This window comes from Chiroxiphia lanceolata, chromosome 13 (genome assembly GCF_009829145.1).
Source record: "Chiroxiphia lanceolata isolate bChiLan1 chromosome 13, bChiLan1.pri, whole genome shotgun sequence".
NCBI classification, from domain to species: Eukaryota; Metazoa; Chordata; class Aves; order Passeriformes; family Pipridae; genus Chiroxiphia; species Chiroxiphia lanceolata.
The window spans coordinates 4,996,749-5,013,832 of NC_045649.1; the positions used below are offsets into that span (position 1 = coordinate 4,996,749).

The 17,084-nt window shown below is 39.7% G+C and overlaps 1 protein-coding gene across 5 annotated transcripts in view; it reads left to right on the top strand.

Annotated features, from left to right (window-relative positions):
• The window catches only part of PLCG2 (phospholipase C gamma 2), a 61,071-nt gene that overhangs the window by 16,256 nt on the left and 27,731 nt on the right, over positions 1 to 17,084 (top strand). For all 5 annotated transcript variants that reach the window (XM_032701063.1, XM_032701064.1, XM_032701065.1 and 2 more), the window contains 9 exons: positions 4,996 to 5,136; positions 7,745 to 7,838; positions 9,092 to 9,139; positions 11,803 to 11,887; positions 12,663 to 12,746; positions 13,997 to 14,040; positions 15,205 to 15,277; positions 16,294 to 16,395; positions 16,553 to 16,671. In XM_032701063.1, the coding sequence (XP_032556954.1) occupies positions 4,996 to 5,136; positions 7,745 to 7,838; positions 9,092 to 9,139; positions 11,803 to 11,887; positions 12,663 to 12,746; positions 13,997 to 14,040; positions 15,205 to 15,277; positions 16,294 to 16,395; positions 16,553 to 16,671 (790 nt within the window). The remainder of the gene's footprint in view (positions 1 to 4,995; positions 5,137 to 7,744; positions 7,839 to 9,091; positions 9,140 to 11,802; positions 11,888 to 12,662; positions 12,747 to 13,996; positions 14,041 to 15,204; positions 15,278 to 16,293; positions 16,396 to 16,552; positions 16,672 to 17,084) is intronic.

A 17,084-nucleotide genomic window follows, 5' to 3' on the forward strand; every position in this document is an offset into this window, starting at 1 on the left:
ACATAAAACCCTGGGGGTTTAAAAGGTGCACTTCTCTAAAGCTAAATCCCCAGAGGACCCTTGGAAAGGTACTCACGGGTGCTTTCTCAAGGTGCACCACACTGTTTCATCCTTGTGACTGTGTTTTCAGATCACTTTGTGGCTTATCTGTAATGACTTCTTGAGCCACTGAATATCTCAGTAAACATCTTTGTTTGTATGAGCTGAGTTACTTTCCCTACCACATCTATACTGCCGTGCTGCTTTCTGCTTTCTTGTGACTTCGTTCTCTGAGAGAAGCCTCACCTTGTTCCTCTAGAGTCACACAAGATTCGTGTTCCATTGCTGCTCTGAATAAAGGAGGCTGTTAAAACACACCTTGTGCAGTTAATATTTAATTCTGCAGAAGTGAGGGCAGAGCCATTGTCCTCACTAACCAGAGTGAAGTACTTTTGCCAAAGGATACTAAAGGCATTTTTCATTCACTGGGTGCTCATTTGCACATGGCCTGTGTTGAAGAGGGCAGTTTCTAAAATGAAATCTTCTTTGGAATATTTCGTAATGCAAATTGTTGGGAAAAAGAAAAGTATTCTGAAATCTGGTTCTTCAGTGTGGAATGTTGCTATGCATACATACACATGAAAATGCAAATATATTCATAGAGAGAATGCCCATCCCATGTCTCAGTGCACAGCACCTGGGTGATCACAGTCCCTTATTTTCTTCTCTGAAACGTTGCCAGTAATTTCCCTTTAGCCTTTTGAGACTTACTGAAATAGTGCTCATAGAATGATTTCTGAGTCCATAAGCCTCCTCTGAATCTTTCTGTAGGCTTTTTCTTCTCCTTCATTAAGTGCATTACTCAGCTCTGATCCAAGCATCATTTGTGGCCACAGACACTGAAGGACTCCTGGAGAATTTAGGCTTTGAATCAGGAGTGTTATCTTAGAGGACTCTGTAGTCCATAATGGCAGACTTGGGTGAACTTCTACACTGTTAATCAAGACTTTGCTATCAAGGATACCTTGCTAGGTTGACAGTCTCTAAGGTTTTTTGACTACTCGTTTATAAACAGTCTGCCTGCCTTTCCAGCCTGAAATTACCCTACTCAACCAAAGGTGATCTGTGCAAATTTGCCTTCCTGCAGTGAATTTACATGGGCACTTGCAGCTCACAGAAGGTGCTCTGCTGTTGGCACTGAGTGGTTTTCAGCAGGGGCTGTTCCCTAATCTGGGTGCTGAATGATTGTTCTCCCAACCAGAGGTGGGTAGTGGGTGACCACACGGCAGACAGAGGCAGGACTTCTCCCTTTAAATAGCAGTGCTGATTTGTTCTCTCTATCTAGGATGAGCACAGTGTTGTGTACAATAGCATAGTGTTCTTTTCAGTTTTCCTTTTCACATAGTTTTCTACCTGTGCTTACCTTATGTCTTGTCTTCTGCTCAGCTTGCACAGCACCTGCTGTAGTGAAATCCAAGTTCTGTTTTACCCTCTACCTCTAAGTGTGACTGAAGGAAATGTAACAGGAATTCCTACCTCTGAGAGTGTGACTGAACGTGATCACTGCTGCCAGGTTATTGGAGTGGAGATCAGTGGAGATGTGGAAGATCAAAAGTTTATTGTGAAATTCATGGCAGTAAAAGAGCTCCAGCAGGTACCCTGGAAGGCATTGAGCAATTAATCTGTGCAGTCTTTGGAAAGTAGCTATGTAGTAGTGTAATGATCCATTGAATTAACTGATTTGCCAAACAGCACACAGCAGCAGGAGCTGAAGTTCAGCAGCTTCAGGCTCTAAACTGCCAGGAATACTGGACATCCAGATCAGAGCCTGAGACAGGATGGTAATTGAAGGTGCCTTGGAGTCCAGTCTTGTTAAAGAGCCGCTTGAGGGAGTTGTCAGAATAAATCGGTGACTGATGAGGCTGCCAAGGAGTTCCTTTCAACCTGGGGAAATAACCACATGAAGGAATGGATGAAATGTGAACTAGTGTTGCGGGTTTTAGAGTGGCACTAGACCTCTTCAAACTATTTGGCTGGGGACTGAATGTGTTGGGAGTGTCCATGTCTGGCTGGGTGAGTCAACTTCTCTACAGGGCATGCTTTGGTTTGTGTTTCCTTGGGAAATGCATTCATCTTCTTTCACTTTTTTTGTGGAAGTTGCACCTGCAAGTGTATCGGATTTGATCTGACACTGCAAGCTGCATATGTCCAGGTCTGTGCTTTTTTTGGGTGTATGAATGTGTGTCTGTGAAGCCAGGCCAGGGTATGTTTGCAATTTGCGTGTGGCATTGAGGAGGAGGAGGAGGAAGGCTCAGTGCTTGAAGGCAGCACGAGATAAGAGTGTCTGAAGTGCTGTGCTTGTAGTTCTGGCACAGGCATGAAGTTACATTTTACTTGCTCAGTGACAGATTGTGCTATAAAAAGTTCACAGTAAGTGTGTAACAGCTAAGTTGGTACAGTTGATTTACTAATCTGAGTCTGAAACATGTTGTAGCTTTTCCTGGCCCTTTCCTTTCTCTGTTCAGTTGGGATCAGCCATTGTAGAGTTCATGGGCATCATGTGGAAGGAGCCAGGTAACTCCAGACTACCTGGTAAGACCACGGAGCTTAGTGGGAGACCAAAATTTATGCTTGATTGCATGTTTCTCTTTTCTCTCTCTGGTTTTCTGCCTTGGCTTTTCTTTCAATAAGATAGAATAATACATGCTAAATGGCACTATAAAATGTAATTAAGGTTATACAGGTAGTTTCTATTCATTTTCTGCAAGTGCAATATGTATTATATCTGTGTTTCATTTATTATTTAAGCAAATGTAGTGCTATCTTGCCAGACTTCTGTAGGATGTATTTAATATGTTGCCAGAAAAGTAGAGGAATGTAAAATTTTGAATTTGAGTGGGTTTTATGTAAATATTTCTCTCTCCTCCTCTTCCCTCTTTTGTTCTCTTGCTGAACCATTCCTCTATCTTCTGAATGTTTAGCAACTAGGGCATAGTGATCTCTTTTTCAGAGACCAGTTGGAGGAGCACTAATGTGCCTGTGCACACAAAAATCCTTGTGCCTCAATGTATATACACACACGTTCATGCAGGAGAATGGCGTGGCAGGGTTGAAAGGCCTTAAGGCAAGGAGAACTGTGGTGAGTGTGTGTAACTGAGGGGAGGCATTGAGTAAGCTTTGTATTATTTCAGAGGTCAGTGTGAGGTAACAGCCCCTGGAAATGACAACAGCAGGGGTTGTGAAATCTGCTTTATCGCTGCTCATAGTTCGTACTTTGAGGGGGGCTTTGTGGTGTGGTGTTCATGTGTGGGGTTTTATAGGAGTCTAAAAGAAGTCACTTGGAAGTTAGAAGTGTATTCTCTGCTGATATTAATGTGAGTTGGTGGGCTAAGATCAACTTTTTTGGATGGTGGCATTTAGGATGGTAATTTGGATACCTCACTAGGGGTCTAAGAGAGCCTCTGGATGGTAAGGGGATCAGTCATCCTTAGGAGCTTTTGGCTCTTGGTCATTTATAGCTGCAGCATGAATTTATTTTAGAAGTTTGCCTCTAAATTTAAGGCCCTTGGCCAATATGCAGATCTTAGGAGATGTTTATGTGGTTTGAGAGGGTGGCTGAGACACAGAGGCTGAGACATTGAAAACTCTACCTTGAGACTAAAGACGCTTGGAGAAAAGAGTTTAAGAAAGATGTTTGTGTCCTCTGATTAGTTCATGTTAACCTTTGAGGTTTCATTTTCTCAAAAGAAGTTGTTTAATGACTGAGAGAAAGGAGTATGGTGGAAAGTTTGGCCTGGGATACTTTGCTTCCAAGATGAGTTAATGTTTCATTATCAGGATTTTGTTGATGAACTTCCTTGCTTGTCTCTCCTTCCCATGTTGGCATCATAGAAATGCAGCATTACAGCAGGCTGAAGCTTTACCCATTGTTCAGCTCACCCTCTGTTGGCAGCAGTTGCTGTTTCATTGTGTTATTAACTGTCTTCTGTTACTGATGAGGTGCCCATTTAAAACAGGGTTTTTATACTGTGGTATTCTTAATTGCATGGACAGAAACCCTCAGCTGTTTTCCTTGGATCTTGCTAAGTCTGATAAACACATTTCAAGAGGAGCCATGAAATGTTTTTCTTCGCACTTCATCCTGTAGCTCGTAAGACAAGACTGTCCACAAGTGGGAAGAGCTGTTTATTTGTCTCGTCCACAGGCAGAACAAAACCACTTCCTCAGTTTTCTAATAAGTATCTTATCTTGAGACTGCACATATTTCTATTTCAGTGCTGTCTTGCTCCTGTTGTGCAGGCCTTGTAACAAGGGTTTGACAAAAAGGGAGCTGACTTGGGAAAGTGTGTGCCTGTGCAGTGTTCCCATCCTGCTGTGCTCTGATGTGTACCTGTGTTCTCTAGAGAGCAGTAAGCTGAAAGTGATACAGCAGTTTATGTTAAATAACAGAGAGAGACATCTTTGGAATTGACCATGAGAAAACTCACAAACTTTTTAATTGTTAAGCTCAATTTTCTCTTTATATTCCTAGTTTAAATGTTTTTCTTACAAGTGCCAGTGACTGCACTAGGTGACAAGATTAACTGCTTATGGTATGATTTGTAACTTTTAGGTGGGTAAGGTAGAAGCTGTATCTTTTCTTCTTTGAACAGTTGTCATGGCAATTGGAAATCTCTTGCTTAGAGTTAATGCTGTTTGTGAAATCATATCTTCTGCAACCCAAAGGACCATATGTGTGTGCACGTTGTCCATGGACAATCAGTGACAGTGAAATAATAAAAATATGACAAGTTATTTTTCTTCTTCTTCTAATCCTTCCCTAGCATTGTCTATTAGTCAGCAATATATTTACTTGTGGATTCTGGGGTTGCAAGCTGGTGCAATTTGCATTTCTTGTGCAATACAACCTGTGAGTTTATACATATAGCTATTTTATATGTGTGGGCATGCTTTGAGTTATTCATCTTACTGTTTCAGACTCTGCAGTTGTACTGACTGATTGTTGTTTCTTTTCAGTGGATCTGATGGAAATAAAAGAAATTCGCCCAGGGAGGAATTCAAAGGACTTTGAACGTTGCAGAGCAAGGCACAGAGAAGAACACTGCTTTACTATATTTTATGGCACCCAGTTTGTCCTCAACACCTTAAGTTTAGCAGGTACTTTACTTTGTTTCTTCTTTAAAGCTACCACTGAACAAATCAAACACATTGATGGAACAATAATGCAAAGAATACTGTGGTTTTAACTTCAGGAGTTCAGGAGTGCATCAGATGCTTAAAATCTGGAGACAGATCTTTTACTTGGCCCTCCTTGTCTGTGAACTGCTGCATTTTAATGTTTCACTTTCAAATAGTGCATTGTGCAAGTGTTATTTCTGATTTGCTCAATCATTTCTAGCAAGGTAGACTTTTGCTGGTTAAATATCTCCAGTAAGGTTTTCTTCACTGAAGAACAGAGATAACACTGTCCTCTTCAAAGTCAGCTTGTCAACCAGAATATTGTCCTGGCATTTTAAGTCTGGCCAAAATGATTCTGGAAAAAATAGCCATAAAAGGTTAGACCACAGCTGTGTCATAGAAACTTTCCTATCACCTATGGGCAACTGGAGATTAATCTGAGAAAATGGAGTTCTAGTTTAGGTTATGTGTGTGCATGTCGCTTGATAATACTAACATTTTCTAAAGATCTGCTAGGGCACCAGAAATAAATTTCTAAGGTGATAAATTGAAAAGGAAGAGATCTGTGTGAAACAGAGGGACATTGTATCCTGTATCTGTGGAAAGAATTGAGGCACTTCTTATTTCAGGTGAGATTATCCAGGCTCACAAAACCCAAAGAATTTGAAATTAAAAGGGATATAAAAATCTTACAGTGCAGGCTGAATACAGCTTCTAACTAGCAGAGTTTGCCAAGAGATTTCTCTTCTAAAAAGTTTGTAATGGATCCTTGGTTTAGAATCATACAGACAATTTATTTGGAGTAGTAGCTCTCTCTGTCCTGAGCAGGAACACGCTTACTCATTTAAATCATTAAATTCATTGCAAAATCATGATGTGAGGAGAGGGGAGTGCTTTATAAGTGCTTTAATGCTGCCACCTCTTTTTTTTTTTTTTTTTTAATGGAATGAATTGCTTATAGATTGCAGTACTAGAAGACAAGTTTTTTGCAGTCTGGCGCTCTCGAAATGAAAGATTGCTTGTGACTAATCCATTGTTAGAGGCTTTTAACTTTAAATAAGTTTTACCATTGTTGACTGAAGTCTGTGAAAATTTTGAGTAAGTGGCTGTGCTTACGTGCAGCTGTGCCAGGTACTTAAGACTGATTTCCTCTAACAGCCCCCCCAGTCCCTCCTCCATGGCAGTTCCCAAAATAGGGCTCTGCCAAGACTTGGAAAACACTTGGTACCATGAGATATGTTGCTGTAAGGCTCAACTGCAGAACAACATGACATAACTTTCAATTAAGGGGGAAATCCTTTTCCTTGTTGAAGTCCTTTGTCGTGGTTTCTTAAAACAATATAAAATAACTGTTGCTTAAAGGGAATGGTAGCTGTCATAAAGGGCAGAATTGTCTTGGGAGAAGAATTGCTTTGGCAGTGGTAGTGGGTGTTCTTTCTGAAATTGTAACTAATTGAAAAACATTTCCATGGGGAGCTGAGGCTGGGCTCTAGCTTCATCCTTGGGGCATAAAGCATTGTTTGAAAGTATGCTTAAATAAAATGTAATCTTCACCTTTTGAGAAACTGGTTTGCTTTGAAGGCCATTAAAAGAATTTGCACAGATTACAGCTCCTGTGTGAAAATAAATTTTCAGAACTGGTTTAATTGAAGAAAGCCTTCTTGAAATTTCAGAGCCTGGATGCTAAATCAGCTGGGCTTTGCCCAGCTGAGGGCTGTGATGTTCACATCTCATCCAAGGCTCAGAAAATTGGTTTCAGCTTAGCCAGTATTTCCTAGGGAAGGCTGTACCTAGCAGGCAGTTCATCATCTTGCTTCTGTTGGGTTGAAGAGTCACCAAATGCAATCAGGCTGAATGATGTGGAGGACTCTTCTGGTTTGGGAAATGGAAAGGTGAACTAAAAACAAAACAAGACAGTGATATACTAATTTTCAGGGCTTGTCTTCTAGTATTAAGCCGTCTAAGGAATTTTAGACCTTTTTTTTAACTCGTATTAAAATATGTTCTATATAAGCTACACCAGTTTTGTACATTCCTCCTATTCTGCTCCTCTTGCCTGAATTTATTCTGGAATGATCTGTGTTTAGAAGCATGGTTAGGACAGACAGGAGGTAGTTACGTCCATCGAAAGCCAGTATATTGCAATTTTATTGTAAGTTGCTTGAAATATAAGCAGCTTTATGCTGTAGCACTGAGTTCTTTTGCCTGTGCACTTCGAGTTGCTCTGATCTAGGTCCTGGGATTTTGCCCCTTTGGAGACAGAAGATAAGAAAATTAATTTTGATTGTGTTACTACAGGAGCTCAGCAGTAGGTTCATAGTGTTTCTACTGAGATATTGAAACTTTCCTACTCTGATAAGCAGACTTCCAAAAGGAGGTATTTTTTGTCAGAGCTTCCTTACTCCCAAGTTTATGCTGTTTCTTAGTAGTTTTATTATTGGAAACATTAAGCTATGCAATGAGATTTATCAAACAGAAAGGTTAGTCACAGCTTTGTATACTAGGGTTTATCTAAACATCACAAGTTATGTCTTGGTTTTGTAACGATTTTGTTTTGATGTTTCTCATAGTGTGTTACTTTTTTCAGCTGACTCTAAGGATGACACTGATAAATGGTTGTGTGGCTTGAATATCTTGTATCAAGAGGTCATGAGTGCTCCCACACCTGCCATCACAGAGAGGTATGTGGACGTACTTTCACTTTGTGAGGCTGGATGCTGCTCTGGAATTGAAAGGGGAAACACTGAAAGAAATGTTTAAGTGGTGCGTGGCCGTTACCCTAAGAACAGCTACTCTCCATTAGTGTATGATACTGAAAGCTCATATGGAAATTGTCTGTTTTGCTACATAACAAGCTCTGGAATCGTGCTCTGCTTCATCCACTAATGCAATTTTGCAGTTTACCTTGTTCTTTGTACCCAAATCAAAATCTCTTCATGAGATCACAAGAACACCTGGTGTAGGTGTCTGTTGGCTTCTTGGGAAATTCAAATGTCTTCTGCAGCCACAGTAGGCATGTTCTAGTAGATGTCCATGTATCCTGTGTCCTAGTAATTCCGAGGTACATTTTTGCAGTTTTTACTTTCTACTTGCCCCATTGTGTTGTGTGGCAATGTGATCAGCTGACTTGGAGGCTCAGGCTGAAAATGAACATTTTTAAGAATTATTTCTTTGGCAGCCATGTGATGGTGAACCTGCACCCTTAAACTTCTGAGGATGTTGCACCTGAAACTGCTCATTCTCAGATTGCCAGTTCTGCTGACAAGCTTTCAGTGTTGTCTCCATACCTGATTACTTTTTGTCACTGCTGGCATTGTTGTTTATGGTCACTTCTGTTACCTGTTGTCAGGGTATACTCTGCCCTCTCTTGCTCCCTGACCAAACTTGACATTGATGTCAAACAAGTAATTCCTGTTGAGTCTGAGGATCACCTTAGCAGTACATTCATCCTTTAGATCAAAACTGTCTGTGTGAATATATATTTACTGTTAATGCTGCTAACAGGATTTTACTGTGCACCTAAAACTGATATGCACTTATGCATCTAACAGATCTGCATCCAGCAGCCTCAGCATAAATCATTGACTTTATGGAGTTACTCCAGTTTTAGATTAGCTGAAGTTTTGGCTTGCTTTATCCACTTATGTTTTCACAGCTTCTGGTTGCTCATTCTTTTCAGTCCTGCCCACCCTTCCCCTTCCTATGTTGTTTATATGACTTTTGTTGTTTTATTGACTTGAAAATGCAGTATTAAACAGCAAAAAAAGTACATGTTTACAAATGCACTTATAAAACTGAATCCTTAGATGTATCTAAAGATAAGTATTTCTGTTGAGTTTTGTCTGTGGATTTCGATATTTCATTGGCTGTATTTTCTTTATAATTCTTAAATTAACCTCTTTTTTTTCCCCATTTTTCCCCTCTTTTCCACAAGCTGGCTGAGAAAGCAGATCTATTCTGTGGACCAAAGTAGAAGAAATAGGTAAGAAGCTCTGTCTTTGTTCAGTTGTTTTTAGTGAACTTCTGTTGCAGATTCTAACATGGAATAAAAATAAATAAATAATTCTCTGTCCAAGATGTGAAATATGAGGCCCCTGAAAATGGTATTTGCTTTTGATCTAACAACTTGAATTTTGCCATTTGCTAAAAACAAATGTGTTTGTAGCACTCACTCATGTTCATGTACATGGTATAATGAAGAAACAAATGATGAAAAATAAGTAGATTAACTTTTAGCCTAGAATTACTCTGCCAGAATGAGGAAAAGTAGCTATCATCTTCCAGTCTTACTGCAGAGATTGAGCTCAGCAGTGCAGGTTGTTGGGTTGCCTGCTTTATAGAGCTCTTTACCCCTTCATGGCCAAGTTGGAGCCCAGATGCTTGGACTGTATAACCTGCTGTGAGCTTTCCTGTGCAACTGTGCCACAAGATCTTCCTTCATTGCTGACCGTGTTTGCATTGCAGTGACCAGGCTCTAACACAGACAGACCAAACCAGCAGCTGGCCTGGCAACCTGGGCTTGTCTCTGCCACATATTTGAACAGACCAAAGCAGAAGAATCACCTCTGACCTGGTGCTTCTCATGTGAAAGAAGTCTTGTGGGTTATAGCTCCCAGTGTGCTGTGTAGCTTCATGTGTTTTAGTTTCAGTAGCTGACTTCAGGTCCATGTTGATGTGGCTTTGTAGCTTTTGCACAGCAAAGGAGACTTCTTTTTTTTTTTTTTTTTTTAATCAATTCAGCTGCAAACCTCTCCTCAAAGTTACCAGAAGTCATGAGATACTGAGAAAAATGTTAATCCTTCCTTCCCTGCGTGTTATTACTTTACCGTGATTTTTCTCTTTGTCTGGAACATGCATTTTATTCTACAGTGTAATTCAGTGTAGAAAAGTATGTGCTTTTCCTCCCATTTACACCTTTTCCTATAAGCAAACTGCAGTGTGGTGTGTCATTGTGTGAATGAGGCTGAGGTATTGCAGGAAATCACACCCTGGTGCACACAGCCTGTGAACCATTTCAGAGCCATGTTTCCTAAACTGGCCACAGCGGGGAAGGGACCAGTACCATCCTTTACTGGATGGACTTGTTCCTCCTGATGTACTTTGAAAATAACCTGCAATGGGAATGTGTTGTTGGGGACCATGTTAGGATAGAGCAGCTGTGGCTGACAGTAGGTGTCTGCTGAAGAGGTTTCATTTGTTGCTTTAGGGTCGTTTCATCACTACAAGGCAGCTTGGTTGGGATCAAGGGGACTTGCTCTGTGGAGAGGGCAGTTTTTTGTTCCCCTCCTAGATGATTCATGCTTTTATTAAAATTCAGGAAACGAGTTTGGACTGAGTTCCATTGTGTTTAGAGCTGCAGTTTCTAGGGAGGTTAATTGTAAAGGTTAGGCTTCCAGGCAAGTCCTGTTTCACAGGTGGAGTTGTTTCCAGTGGTAATGAAGTCCCAGCTCTTTGTTTTCACTTGCACTTGTCTGGCCAGAGGAAATGGCTTGGTGTTTAGGGTACAAATGGAGTGCTCATTCTTGCTCCTAATAGTGTTTTTTTTCCAGAGGTCTGGCGACAAGGCGGAAAGCCAGGAATTTCCTGAGTTCTAATCTGGCTTTGGCATGGACTTTGACCAAGTTCCTTATTGCTTTCCCTCTTTCCCTCACTACACAATGGAGATGAGAGGATCTCATGGGGTTGCTGCTTGTATAGACAGTGTAGAATAGAAGTGTTACTTTCATCTAAATGCTAATTGTTTTTGTTGCTTTTCGAGCGACTCTGCTCTGACCCTGTGTTTGCAAGGAGTTAATGGCTTATGAATTGCTCTGTAGGTCAAGGCAGGGTACCTCAGTCTTGTTTTATTGGGTACTCTTGGTAGTGCATTAATGTTCTGTGGGCAGTAGGACCCACAGATCTTGTGCCTGTGTTCTCTTGACCTGCTGTCTTGCTGTCATCTAGTTAAAACTTGGGGTTTTAACTGCTGCTGATGTATCACTGGACATTCTGAAGCTCTGTAAAAAGGGTCAGAGGCCTGTATAAATGAAACTGGAAGGCAATTCTTTTTGGGAAGACTTGGTTGGGAAGGGAATATGAGGTCATGTTCAGGTGTTGCAGAAGGGAAGAGCCTTGCTCTGCAAATCAGTGTTACCATCTTAAGTGAATAACAGCTGTAGAAAAGGGTTATATTAGTATAGAAATTAGTACAGAAAACTGAAGCTTTTTATTTTTTGTTTCAACTCTGTTTGGTATATCCTTTGTGTGATGTTTTCTTTGTCTATAATCCAGTTGCAGTGGGACTAGAACAGTGGAAGAAAGGTTGCAGTTCATTTGACCATGTATAAACATCTCCATTTGAGCTGATCATCTAGATCTGATTAATTGTTGATGGAGAGAAATAGGTGTCCCTTCAGCATGGTTCTTTTCATCCTGATATGGATGTTCACATGAATTGAAGTGCCTGTTTCTCTGTGTCTAGCTTGTTTCCATGTAGGTGTTATGTTTATAGAACTTTACAGGTATGTGAGATGAGCCCAACCCAAAATGTTTCAATAGTCACATTTTTGTGTTGACAGAAAATATATGAGTAGCTGACACAACAAGATACAACAGAACTGTGGTGGTTTTACTATTTTTTTAATTCTTCTTTTTTTTTCCCCCCAGTATCAGTCTTAGAGAGCTGAAAACTGTCCTCCCCCAAGTGAACTTCAAAGTGAGCAGCATGAAGTTCTTAAAGGATAAATTTGCGGTAATTACCTGATCACTTAAATCTATTTGGAATTATCTGATAGATGTTGACATTTTTTTTTAGGACAGTATCTATATTTTTTATTCTTACCATGTACAGTTAAATAAATTATGTTGATTAATTTCTCAGCTTGGCTTTGCCTGTAGCTAAGACTCTAAGAAAATATGACATAAATGTTCCTTCTTTTCATTGTGTGATTGACCAGAGCAAACATTGGATTTTGAGCTTCAGTACAGTGCAAGTGCATAGGAAATTATTTTATCTTTAAGATAAAATCCATATATAAGATAAAGACTTTTTTTTTTTCAATATGATCAATAATAACCTCTTTGCTCAAACTAAAGGTTGTTTCCTACAGGAACTTTAAACATCCCCACCTCTTCCTGCTTTTTAACTCTCCACCCTTAAAGCAGACATCTGTGCTTCTCCTTCTCTCAATGAGTAAATGCTCTCAACCATGCTCTCAATGCTCTCAGTGCTCTCAACCATGAGTAAATGAGGCACTGTTTATCTCTCAGTAATGGGAATGGAGTCAGAGTGCAAAATGTAAGGCCAAAGATGGGTTCTAGGAGCACTGTCATAAAGCAACATCTATTTACTTGTTTGTATTATTAAAAAAATAAATAAATTAAAAAATCCAAAGTGTTTAAAACAAATGAAGTTGGAGTAAACCAGGATGTGTGAGAGGGCGGCAGCTGGAGTAAGAGTAACTTGTTCACTGTGCAAGTGCAGCTCAGGAAATTCTAATTTCACTGTGTGCTGCTTTCCATTGTAGGAAATAGGTGCTCAAAAGGAAGAGCTTACTTTTGAACAATTTCATTTGTTCTACAAGAAAGTCATGTTTGAACAACAGAAATCGGTAAGCTTTTTCATAAATAATCTTCATAATGTTCAACTGCTTGAGCAGAATAAAGGGTGAGAGCTGGCTATCTTTTTGCTTCTGTTTGTTACTGATTTTCTTTTTCCCTCATTCTTGTGCCAGAAGAAGGGTGTATTACTGTACTAGATGTGTAGATAGCAGTTACCATCAACAATTGGCATAAGAAGATGAATAAGTGATTCATGTTGCTTCTTATGTGTTAGTAGTAGAGATGTGCAAAGATGGAATGGGGGGTTTTAGGAAGAAATTTTCTTGTGAGTTTGTTCAGGATGTACAATGCCTTTTCATGAAGCTTGGCTGATCTTTTTATTGATAGAGGCAGTTCTATATTCCAGATTACCAGTGGTGAGTCCATTACAGGACACACATCAGGAATAAATGCAGTGGAGTCACATTTTAGCTAATTTAAGTGGGCAACTGCCTAACTACTCTTTCCATGCATTCACTGTACAGATTCTTGAAGCTGGTGTAAACTGCATACATTTAGTGACTCTGAAAGATAGGAACCCTTTTAAACTGTGTGAAAGCACATAATTTGAAATTACTTGCATGAATGTCTTTGACTACGTGCTTCTTGTCAATTCAACTTGCATATACTGAAATAGAAGCTTTGATAGTTGAAGTTAGTGCTGGTTTTTTGGCAGTAGAGCTTGTGCTGTTTAAAAGTGATGCTGAAATCATGGTGAAGTGATAAAGAACCTAAATTTACTGACAGGGTTTTAGCTTTGGTCATGAAAGTCTTGTTAATCAACTTAAGCAGAATGCTGAAAACTAAAATACACAGCAAGGAGGCTCTCTGACTTCCTTAAGCTCTCATTATTGCCCCTTGTGAATCATTTCAAAGAAACTTCTCAGTTTGCTTAACAAGCGCTTTGGATCAGTAGATAAGTTTCCTGCAATCTGTAACGATGCTGTGCCAAGCTGGAAGCAATTTAGGGTTTATATTCACATGAATAAATGTGATGGATGACACTTAATTCCAGTTTTTCTGGGATATCAAACAATAAAAGCTCCCCAAAACTTTGACTGTGTGTTTTTTCTCATGCATTCAATTAAAAATGTGTCTTGCCAACTTGTATGCAACTTCTCTAGAGCAGACAGGCATTTATTTCCCCTTCCCAAACCAATGGACATTATTAGATGCACTTAGATAGAAAGTTGCATATTCTTTTGTTATTTTTATTTTCCTCATTTTTTGTTTGTTTTGTTTTTTGTTTGTTTGTTTTAAGATTCTTGATGAATTCAAAAAGGATTCCTCTGTGTTCATTCTTGGGTGAGACTCTTCATTTGTATTATTTTTCCACATTTCCATATGATTGTAATGCTGCGGGACTGCTTTTTATTTACATCACTGTTTTGTTGTTGTTGTGATGCTTTAGTAAGTGAAAAGAAATTATACACATTTTTGCATTCAGAAAGGTGAACTTACATTGGAAGTAAGTCTTGAACATAATTTGATGAACGATTTTTAGTTTCTGACTACAAAAATGGCATGGACTTGAACAACTGAAGCTGCCTGTCCTCTGATTTTATAAAGAGCTGAGCAGAACTGTGGAAGGACCATTTGATGCAGAAATTTTAACTTCAGTCTGGAGAGTGGTGTGGTGCACAGGCTTTGCCTAGACTTGAGCAGGATGCTGTTTGTAACAGCTTCTGCACCTTTCTCTTGGTGGACTTAACATTTAAGTAAGATGTGTACAGCATCAAAAATAGGTCACAGGCATTGCTAACCCTTTGACTGTGGACTACAACAGTTTATCCTGGGTTTGAATATTACACTAACAGATTAAGAAAGTAACTTAAGTTTGCTCTGAGTGTACCAAGTATTTCCTTAGCCCTCCGTTATGTCATATGAATTGAACTTTGTGAGACTGCTTAAAAGCACAGATTTATCAAGGGTGGGTAGGTTATAATTACCTTATTGGTACCACATGCTGCTGCATTTGTGGCCTACAAAAGGGAAATCAGTTATACCACTTTTCCTTGGTGCAGCTTGATGCCTCCTTTTTCAGAAGGTTTTGCTCTGTCACAGTGGATCATCTAAACATTCCACAGAAGGAGTTATTTGTGGAAGTGTGGCTCTGTGATATTTTAAAAGAACAGTGTCCCCATTTACCTCAACTGAACTTACCAACACCCCTGTCATTTGAATGCTGCTCATTTGCTACATGGCAATGAGCACAGATTTTTACTTTTTCCCAGTGAATTACTGTTAAAATACATTCAGGAGTCCTAGAGGCTCAATATGCAGTAACTGGATACTACAATGCTACAAGCCTACTCTAAATTCCATTGAAGTTATATGAAGTTTCTTGGTGGTGGCAGCACATTCATACTGTAAATCCAAGACAGAAATCCGTATCATCTTCTACTGTAATATCTGAACACACTTGCTCTCTTATTTCTTTAACCTCACTTTGCCTTTCTTTTTTTAAAGCAACACTGACCGTCCAGATGCTTCAGCAGTTCACCTCCACGACTTTCAGAGATTCCTGCTACACGAGCAGCAGGTGGGAAGGTTGCAGAAATACTGAGTTCATTTTCCTTGGGATTGTCTCACAGAATTCTGGGCTCATTAAAAAGAAATGTGATGTGTCCTAGAATATGATTGATTTCACTGTAATACTGGGCCTTGGAAGGATTTCTCATTTGTTGCCATTGAAGCTCACAAGAACTATTATTTTTCATCTATGTAAAGCCTCTGAAGGTGCACCAGAGGACAAGAAGGAGGACAAAGTAAATAAGGTTTTAACAGGCCTCCACTTAGTCATGTAGATAAACAGGCAAGGTTAGAAATAAATGCTGGGGGTGTGTCAGAGGTGGTTGCCTGGCCTGGTTACAGCTGTCAGCAGAGGTGCACCGTGGTAATGCCTTGGTCATGGCCCCATTTTAGCAGCTCTCACAAAGCTGCCTGCCTGCATTCCACTCAAAGGAAATTTTCTGTTGTATACAGCCAGTTAGATGTCCCGTGCCAGCAAGCAGATAAGGATGGAGGCAGGGACTGGAACTGTCTTCATGGTTTTTTTATGATGTTACTTAGCACAGACTCGATGGGAAAAAATTGTGTGAGATTCGCTTGGCACTGCTGAGCTCCAGGTTTGCAAATATGGTTGAAAAGCGAGGCTTGCACTTCCTGTATAAGCTTGCTACTTTCTTTTTCTCTCAATTGCACTGTGCTCAAAGGACATTCAGATTGCACTTAGAAATGAGAGAGATTATAGTGAAGCAATGTCCAAGGAGCCCAGCTTTTTTCTGTGTGTCAGTGCATATATATACTTAAGTAGTGTATATCTTCTGGACCTCCAGTCCATAAATGTACTTACATGGAGATCTTATTTTTCCCCCCTTTGACATCATAAGGGAAACCCTAAAGATATGTGATTACAATAAAATATATTGGCAGTAAACGAGGCAGATGAGAAAGAAGTAAATCGCATCTGTAGGTCTCTCTGTTCCTTGTTTGATTTTTATGTTGAATGACATCACTTCTAAAGTTTCTTTTCTACTGTATTTTTATTATCTGAAGGAATCTTGGGCACAAGATCTCAGTAAAGTCCGAGAACGAATGACAAAGTTTATTGACGACACTATGAGAGAAACTGCTGAACCTTTCCTCTTTGTTGATGAGGTGAGAAAATGGTATTTGTAGTACTTCTCATGGACTTCTTCTCTTTCACAATATTTTCATTGGGTGGCAGGTCCTGTAGGCCTCTCTTGCTACATTGCTGGCCTTCTTTCAGTCTTGTATGGCATAAACATTTAAATTCTCTCTCTTTGTATTGTAGTTCCTTGCTTACCTTTTTGCAAAAGAAAACAGTATTTGGGATGAGAAATATGATTCAATAGATGTGCAGGATATGAATAATCCTTTGTCCCACTACTGGATTTCTTCCTCTCATAACACGTAAGTTACCACAAGTCATGCTGTCTATCCCTGTTCAAACAAGCCTAACACCTGTTAGGAGACAGTAAATTATGCCAGAAATGTACTGTGTGGATGTGTGAAACCTTCCTAAAGTGTGATGTAAATGTGCTAAATAGAGTTTGTGGAACTCCTTTTTCCCCTTCTCAGAAGATCTTTGAGGTTTTGAGATATAACCGAGCTCAGCTGCCAGAAAACCCAAACCCTGAATCCTGTTACAAAAATAAAAAAGTATTGAGCTGACACTGTTCCAGCCTCTCTGCCTTCAGAAATTTAAGTTACTAAAGGAGCTTCCCCTTTTTTCCAAGCACCAACAGCCTTGCTGAGCTCCTGTCAGCATTAGTTGTACAAAGGATGTGATGATGAGTTTGAACTGTCTTCATATGAAAGGGATT